Source organism: Pantherophis guttatus, chromosome 2 (assembly GCF_059756535.1).
Source record: "Pantherophis guttatus breed Tessera chromosome 2, ASM5975653v1, whole genome shotgun sequence".
NCBI lineage: Eukaryota > Metazoa > Chordata > Lepidosauria > Squamata > Colubridae > Pantherophis > Pantherophis guttatus.
The window spans coordinates 259,499,324-259,508,475 of record NC_142064.1 but is presented as its reverse complement, the minus strand read 5'-3'; the positions used below and the strand labels follow the sequence as shown (position 1 = coordinate 259,508,475).

The 9,152-nt window shown below is 42.7% G+C and overlaps 1 protein-coding gene across 1 annotated transcript in view; it reads left to right on the top strand.

Moving 5' to 3' along the window:
- The first annotated feature begins 1,445 nt into the window (after nucleotides 1-1,445).
- Nucleotides 1,446-9,152, top strand: part of LOC148115663 (complement C2-like) — a 75,634-nt gene continuing 67,927 nt past the window's right edge. Inside the window, exon 1 of the mRNA XM_087883929.1 lies at nucleotides 1,446-2,137. Coding sequence (XP_087740055.1) covers nucleotides 2,098-2,137 — 40 coding nt within the window. The 5' untranslated portion in view covers nucleotides 1,446-2,097. The remainder of the gene's footprint in view (nucleotides 2,138-9,152) is intronic.

Below are 9,152 nucleotides of genomic sequence, written 5' to 3'. Positions count from 1 at the left end.
TGATTAGGGGACTGGAGGTTTAAAACATACGATTAACGGTTACAGGAACTGGGCATGGCTAGTCTAGTGAAGAGAAGGACTAGGGGAGACATGATAGCAGTCTTCCAATATTTGAGGGGCTGCCACAGAGAGGAGGAGGTCAAGCTGTTTTCCAAAGCACCTGAAGGCCAGACAAGGAATAATGGATGGAAACTGAACAAGGAGAGTGTCAGCGATCCAGAAAGCCCCACTCCAATTAAACTATCGGAGCCATATTAGCACCAGAAGCTTCCACGCTGCCAGGGTGATTCAACTTAGAAATGAGGAGGAACTTTCTGACAGAGAGAACAACCAACCTATGGAACAGAAGTTGCCATCGGAAGTTGTGGGAGCTTCATCACTTGAGGCTTTCAAGAAAAGATTAGACTGCCATTTGTCAGAAATGGTGTAGGGTCTCCTGATTGAGCGGGGTGTAGGGTGTGGGTGAGGGGTTGGATTAGATGACCTATAACCGTGATGGCGAACCTATGGCACACGTGCCACAGGTGGCACACGGAGCCATATTTGTGGGCACGTGAGCGTTGCCCTAACTGAGCTTCAGCGGGCATAGCGTGCGCTAGCAAGCTGATTTTCGGGTCTTCCGGTCCCACCGGAAGTTGGGAAACGGGACGTTTCCGGCCTCCGTGGGGGGCCTCTGGGTGGGTGGAGGACGCCGTTTTCACCCTCCCCAGGCTCCTAGAAAGGCTCTGGAGCCTGGGGAGGGGGAAAAACAGGCCTACCGGGCCCACCAGTAACCTTTTTGCCATCGTGTGCCAAAAGTGGGAACACAGGGGTCCATGCGCACATGTGTGGGGTGCGGGATATGGGGGCATTGAATTATGGGTGTGGGCACGGTCATATGTGACCCCCCCTGCCTCCTCCCGCTTTTGGCACGTGACAGCAAAAAGGTTAGCCATCACTGACCTATAAGGTCCCTTTCAACTCTGTTAATCTGTTAATTTTTCCATCCATTATTCTTGTCTGGCCTTTGGGTGCCTTGGAAAATAGCTTGACCCCCTCCTCTTTGTGGCAGCCCCTCAAATACTGGAAGACTGCTATCATGTCTCCCCTGGTCCTTCTCTTCACTAGACTAGCCATGCCCAGTTCCTGCAACCGTTCATCATGTTTTAGCCTCCAGTCCCCTAATCATCTTCCTTGCTCTTCTCTGCACTTTTTCTAGAATCTCAACATCTTTTTTATAGTGTGGTGACCAAAACTGTTGGCAGCATTCTAGGTGTGGTCTTATTAAGGCTTTATAGAGTGGTTATTAGTACCTCACCTGATCTTGATTGTATCCCTCTGTTCATGCAACTCCACCTAACCGGGACGGGGAAAACCCCAGCTATTCACCGAAGTCGGGCGCGATCTCGGTAGCCTTGACTCCGAACTGAAGTCCTGCAAACTAGGGTTTATGGGAAATCAAGGCCGAGGTGGGGAGGGCAGACCGGGCCGAGCGAGAAAGCCCCGCGAACGCCACAGGCCACCAATTTTAACCCACCAAGTTAAAGCAGCTTTTTTCCAAGTGGGAACGACGTCGCGGGGGACGGAACGCGTGTCGCTCGGTTACGTGCGAATGCGCGGGCGCTCGCGTCTGCGATCGAATTGCATTTTTTTCCCTCCGTGTGTGTGTATGTGTGTGAAATCACTTCGATGTCAGGACTTTCCACACACACACACACACACACACACACTTGAGCCACAAGAGTTTCGATCACGATCGGTTACAATAAAAGGAAGGAAAAGCCTTGATTTCCCCAAACCCCGTCCCCCAGCGACTCAGATCCGCTCGAAGCCACAGGAAAGCCTCTGATTTAACTACGTCGAGAAAATTGCCGGAACAGTTTTAACCAAGTTTGCGCAATTCTCCCTTTTCCCACCAATCGATTCTCCCCCCCCCCCACTCGCCGCCTCCCTCCTCCCTCGCCGCTTAGTTTCTTTCCTCAAACGGGAAAGGCGGACTGAAAGCGGAGCCGGCGGCTTTTTTCCCGTGTGGCTGGCAACGTTTGCGACGGAATTTCTCCGCTCTGCAGCCGCGGGGTGCAAAGCGAACGGCGGTCTGGGCTCGTCGGCGGCGCAACCATGATCCAGGAATTCTGTTTTCTCTCCAGCTTCGTGGCAGGTAGTGGGAAAACGCTGCCACTCGCTGCTGCCTGGGTTGGGGGCGGCGATCCAGCCCCAGGGATGAGTTGGGCGGGGAAGGGGGGGTGTCAAAGCATCTCTCTCACCTCTCTCTCCCTCTCTTTCTGTTTCTCTCTCTCAGATCTCTTTCTCTCTGATCTCTCTCTCTCTCAGTCTCTTTCTCTTAGATCTCTCTCTCATCTCTCTCTCTGATCTCTTTCTCTCTGATCTCTCTCTCTCTCAGTCTCTTTCTCTTAGATCTCTCTCTCATCTCAGATCTCTCTGTGTGTGTCTCTTTCCTTCTCTCTTTCTCTGTCTCTCTCTTTCTCTCTCTCTCTCAGATCTCTTTCTCTCTCTCAGATCTCTTTCTCTCTCTCAGATCTCTTTCTCTCTGATCTCTCTCTCAATCTCTTTCTCTTAGATCTCTCTCTCATCTCTCTCTCTGATCTCTTTCTCTCTGATCTCTCTCTCTCTCAGTCTCTTTCTCTTAGATCTCTCTCTCATCTCAGATCTCTCTGTGTGTGTCTCTTTCCTTCTCTCTTTCTCTCTCTCTCTCTTTCTCTCTCTCTCTCAGATCTCTTTCTCTCTCTCAGATCTCTTTCTCTCTCTCAGATCTCTTTCTCTCTCTCAGAACTCTTTCTCTTAGATCTCTCTCTCTCATCTTTCTCAGATCTCTCTGTGTGTGTCTCTTTCTCTCTCTCTCTCAGATCTCTCTCTCTCTGTGTCTCTTTCTCTCTCTCTCTCAGATCTCTCTCTCTCTGTGTCTCTTTCTCTTTCTCTCTCTCAGATCTCTTTCTCTCAGATCTCTCTCTCTCTCAGATCTCTCTCTGTTTCTCTCTCTCTCAGATCTCTTTCTCTTAGATCTCTCTCTCTCAGATCTCTTTCTCTCAGATCTCTTTCTCTCTCTCTCTCTCAGATCTCTTTCTCTTAGATCTCTCTCTCTCTCTCTCTCTCCCTCTCTCCCTGCCTACTTTCCAATAAATCAAACTTGCCATTCGATTGTGTGATGCTGAATTTTCTCTGGCACTCTGGAGGCTAAAACATATAAAGAAACTTGGAATGTTGCATCCAGATTTGGTTGCCACAATGTAAAGCAGATGTTGAGACTCTAGAAAGAGTGCAGAGATGAGCAACAAAGATAATTAAGGGAGCTGCTGGAGGCTATAACATATGAAGAACGGTTGCAGGAACTGTGTATGTCTAGTTTAATGAAAAGAAGGACCAGGGGTGACATGATAGCAGTGTTCCAATATCTCAGGGGTTTCCACAAAGAAGAGGGAGTCAAACTATTCTCCAAAACACCTGAGGATAGAACAAGAATCAATGGGTGGAAATCCCAAAGGTGCTTTTTTCAAGAGGCAACTGAACTTTCTGGTTTTTCTTTGAAGATGTTTCGCTTCTCATCCAAGAAACTTCTTCATCTCTGATTGGTTTCCAATGGATGGAAACTAATGAAAGAGAGAAGCAACCTAGAACTAAGGAGAGATTTCCTGACAGTTGATTCAAATAGATATAGGGCTTGGGAATGAGAGTTACGGTGCTGCGTACAACTGCGTACAACTACTTCCATTTAGTGTTGACAGGTGGAAAAAGGTCCATCCTGAGCCTGTGATTTGTGGTTTGCCTCGGGATTCTGTTCAAACTCTACACGAAACTGCAGGGTGAGGTCATTTGTTGACATGTCTGTTCTCAGTCATCCAGGTCATGGTTGTCCCAAAGATGCTTTTTCAAGAGGCAATTGGACTTTCTGGTTTTTCTTTGAAGACGTTTCGCTTCTCATCCAAGAAGCTTCTTCAGCTCTGACTGGATGGTGGGGAATGGAAGGATTTATACACCTTGCAGACAGCTGGTCATTTGCATCCTTTTTCACAGAGGGCCATCTATGTCAAAATTGAACAGTCCTCTCTTAACAGAGGGGGAGGGATATGACATCATCTATCTCCAGTCTACAACACAATCCTTTTAGCAGTTCCAAGAAGGCTCCACGCTCATTTGCACCACTCAGGTGACCCTGATGACACAGATAAACCTCCAGGTGACCTTAAGGACTGGCTAAAAGGATGCAAATGATCAGCTGTCTGCAAGGAGTATAAATCCTTCCATAGACTCCTATATATACTCCTATACTCACCCCATTCCTAAGAGGTCTGTAAAGGAGGTGTGCATAAGAGCACCAGCTGCCTATCGTCCCTGTCCTGCTGTCCCCATTTATTTATATTCATTTCCTTCGTTCATGTCCATGTTCATATTCATACCTGCTATCTTGTACCTGTTTGACAAACTAACAAATAAATAAATAAATAAATAAATCTGGAGATGAGGCAGAGACATCATGAACAAATGACATTAAAAAAGCTAGGTTTGTGCTGCACTGCCTGAGAATGAGGCTTGGAGCTTGCTTTTTAAATTCTTCTTCTTGTGCCATATCTGTCATCGGACGTTGGCAATCATGTTGGCGATCCTATTTTTATCAACAGCTACACAAAAAAGTGCTGTTGAGTTTTGTCCAAACCAGTGCCTTAGATTTTGAAGCCATGATGATCTTCTTCTGCCTGGACCTCATTTGCCTTCAGTTTTCCCTGGAGGATTAAGTGAAGGATGGCGTATTTTTCCGAGTGTTGCATCATATGTCCAAAATATTCTAACTGTTGCTTTTTTATGGTTTTGATGATTTCCCTTGGCTTTCCCAGGCAGCTTATCACCTCCTCATTTCTGATTTTGTCAACACTTTTTTAATAGTAACTTTATTAAAAATATATATAATTACAAAAATAAAGAACAATATAAACTAAAAGCAATCAAAGCACAGAAAGAAAAAATAGAAGATGCAGAAAAAATAGGAAGAAAATCAGAGAGAAAAGAAAAAAATAGGAATATGGTAAAGAAAAAGAAAAGTGACTTTTCATTACAAGTATAAACAGGTAACTTATCACATTCTCTTAAAATACAACAAACGATCGCTTCTTCTCATATTCCAACTCTTTTATCTATAAAGACATCCTTAAAAACCTGGTCATTTCAGTACTCATCAGCAAAACCTGATCAGTACAATGCTGTCTTGCAGTCTCCTTGCAAGGAGCAGCTGTGTGGAAAACTTATGGGTGATCTCCAGTCTTTTCCTTCTCCAGAGAGGAATTACGAAGAGTCAATCTACTTGCTAGCTCTTCATCCCACTGCAGTCATAGAATTATAGAATCAGGACTGGAAAGGACCCTGGAGGTTTATTAGTATAACTGCCTACTCAATACCATCCCTGACAAAGGGTCCAGGATTGGTCCAAGTCCAACCTATTCTTGAAAGTCATCAACTCTGCTTTTCCCAGTGCCATCTTCAGTCTCCCATTTGTTCCCTAGAAGTTCTATGAGCTTTTTCTTACTTGGCGGAAATTCATTCCCCTCTTGCCAGCAACTGTCTTCCCAAGCTCCGACCTCCCTCCCAAAGTATTGGGGGACAAAATTTAGCAGATTTTATATTATGAGACTGCCCTTAGAAAAGTATGAGTATCTTATCAGGTGAGGTGGTATGAGATGGGTCCGTGAGTCCTTACAAAAAGGTACAGTATAGTAGGATGTGAGCTGTAGTTTCAATGGCCCCTTGTCTACTGAGTCACGGTCTCTGCTCATACGGGATTTTCTTACATCAATCTTCCAAGACTGCTGTGGGAGTTAAAAATTAAAATTGATGCATTTGATGCCATGTTGTTTCTCATGATAGTTTGATGGGAGTTTAAGAATGCATTATTTTTCAGCATTAGTGAGGCAAATAATTTTGATTTTGTTTGAATTAAAATTAAAATGAGAAGAATAGAATAGAATAGAATAGAATAGAATAGAATAGAACAGAACTGTTTAGTTTAGTTTAGTTTAGTTTAGTTTAGTTTAGTTTAGTTTAGTTTAGTTTAGTTTAGTTTAGTTTAGTTTAGTTTAGTTTAGTTTAGTTTATTCATACTTATATGCCGCCTTTCTCCCAAAGGACTCGGGGCGGCTCACAACAATAAAACATCAGAACAATAAAAATTAGCACTAAAATAATCCAATTAAAATCCCCAACAGGTTAAAACTAACAACTCCCAGCAGATCAGGAGATTTGTTGGAAAAGCCATGTCTTCAGGTCACCGCGGAAAGAGCGGAGATCCAGTGCGTAATTCGTTCCAGAAAACAGAATAGAATAAAAGTTGGAAGGGATCTTGGAGGTCTTCTACTCCAGCCCCCTCCTCAGGCAGAAAACTCTATACAAATCGCTGTCCAGTCTCTTCTTAAAAACTTCCAGTGTTGGAGCATTCACAACTTCTGGAGGCAAGTGGTTCCACTGATTAATTGTTCTAACTGTCGGGAAATTTCTCCTTAGTTCTAAGTTGCTTCTCTCCTTGATTTGTTTCCACCCATTGCTTCTTGTTCTACCCTCAGGTGCTTTGAACAATAGCTGACTCCCTCTTCTTTGTGGCAGCCTCCACAAAAGAAGGACCCCCCTAGTCCTTCTTTTCATCAAACTAGAGTCAGACCCAAACCTTTCTAGGTTCTAGGACCAGACTTTAAAAACACTGAAAATGTTTTATAGGTGGCACATGTCTCCAACCAGACTAGGAAAAATACAGCCCAAAAATAGTCCGATCTGCTGGAAGTGTAAGAAGACACAAGCAACCTTCTATCATTTATGGTGGACATGCCCGGCAGCAAAGAAATTTTGGTCTAACATCAAAAAATGGTTGGAACAAATAATAGAAACCCAGATAGATAAAGAACCAGAAACGTTTTTACTAGGAATTTTTAATAAACCATACCCTAAAGATATTAAATATCTCACAATCTACATACTAACAGCTGCAAGAATAATATATGCAAAAAATTGGAAGCAAGAAAAAAACGCCAAACGAAACAGATTTAATAGAAAAAAATTCTAGAATGCGCTGAAATGGATAGGTTAACCAAAGAAATACAAGAAAGAGAAGAATCAGATTACTATAAAATTTGGAATAAATGGTATAATTGGTTAAAAATTAGAAATAAACAAAAAACCTAGAGGGGAAATATTACCGGTATAGAAAATGTCATTATACTAAGGAGAGGTGAAGAAATATATAACAAGCAGAATGTCACTTTGAAACAATGCTTAAGAAGGAAACATAATTTCTTTTTGTTTATATGTTGTATAAATGTTTGTTGTGTGTATGTCATGTTATGTTTTTTTTAATATTATACTCTAATAAAAATTTATTTTAAAAACGCTGCTTTAAGCTGTCTCAGGGGCTGGGAAACACCAAAAAAAAAGAGAGAGAGAGAGAGAGAGAGAGAGAGAGAGAGAGAGAGAGAGAGAGAGAGAGGGAGAGAGAGAGAGACTAGCAGGTGTATTTGTGCAGGGAGGAAGGCAAGTAGGAATGACTGAGCCAGCACCAGGCCTATGCCACAATTTTGTTGTGAGGATAAAAGTGGAGGAGTGCCAGGATACAAATATAGCATTGCATATCTATCGTGTTGTTATCTCCATTTGCAGAAGTTTTCACTTCCAGAGCAACTTTTGATGTTTCTTTACCCAGGGTTTCATAATTCCACAATTTGTACTTTCGGTCTCGTTTCCCTGATCATCTAGCCATTTCCAAATATTTTTTTTATTGTTTTGTCCACACCCTTTCTAATTCTTGCAGATCTGCCTATTTCGGGGAAGGCAGGAAATCATATGTGAAGCAACCACGATATGTAAGCTAGAAAAATGGAAGGGGAAGACACTTTGCACCATCAGCAAATTAAGACTCAAATCAAATTATTTGTGGTTTGGCGTTTTTTAAAATTTTGAAATCCCAGTTTGGAGGGCAGGGAGTGATGAAATCATTTTTCTGCCTGTCATGGAGCAGCAAGGAGTCATAGGAGCTATATGATATCCAAAAGCAAGCAGGTTATTAAAAATATGAAGAACGGTTACCCAAATTGGGTCTGTCTAGTTTACTGAAAAGAAGGACTAGGGCAGTGGTGGGTTTCAACATTTTTTACTACCGGTTCTAAATTGATTGATGACCAGAGACATGCCTGTTCGGTTCTAAGCCAGAAAATTTAAAAAGGGACTTATGGTATTTGGCACTACATATCATTACAGCGGCGAGACTGACGTATGCTCAACTCTGGAAAAATCAAAACATCCCAACAGAGGAGGCTATTATAAAAAAAAATTTAGAATGCGCGGAAGCAGCTATGCTAACTAAAAAATTAAAGGATAGAGAGCAAACACAAATAGGTTTAGCTTGGGAAAATTTTTATAAATGGTTAGAAAAGAGGAAACTATAACCCACATTAGATGAGGAATGGTATTTAATGAGAAACTTATATAAGATAAGTGAGGTCGGATAGACCTAACTGATGTATTAGGTATATAAGATGTTCTGTCTTCTCCGGAATATAATATAGAGTTATAGTACCGAATATTTGTTTATTAAGGTACTATATGGAAGTATGTTTGTTTATTGTTGTATTGTTCTTTGTGTGTCATTTTATGTTGTGTTGTCTTTTCTTTTTAACCGAAATGTAAATAAAGATTATTAAAAAAAAAAAAACATTTTTTACTACCGGTTCTGTGGGTCTGGCTTTGTGGGCGTGGCATGGCTTGGTAGGCATAGCTTGGTGGGCGTGGCAGGGGAAGGATACTGTAAAATCTCCATTCCCACCCCAGTCCAGGGGAAGGTTACTGCAAAATCCCCATTTCCTCCCAATCAGCTGGGACTCTGGAGGCAGAGAATAGATGGGGACGGGGCCAGTCAGAATTTTTACTACCAGTTCTCCAAACTACTCAACATTTCCGCTACCGGTTCTCCAGAACTGGTCAGAACCTGCTGAAAACATGATAACACTGTTCCAGTATTTGAGGGGCTGCCACAAAGAAGAGAATTCTCCAAAGTACCTGAAGGCAGGACAAGAAACAACGGATGGAAACTAACCAAGGAGAGGACCAATCTGGAACTAAGGAGAAATGTCCTGACAGTGAGAACAATAAAACCAGTGGAATATCTTGCCTTCAGAAGTTGTAGGTGC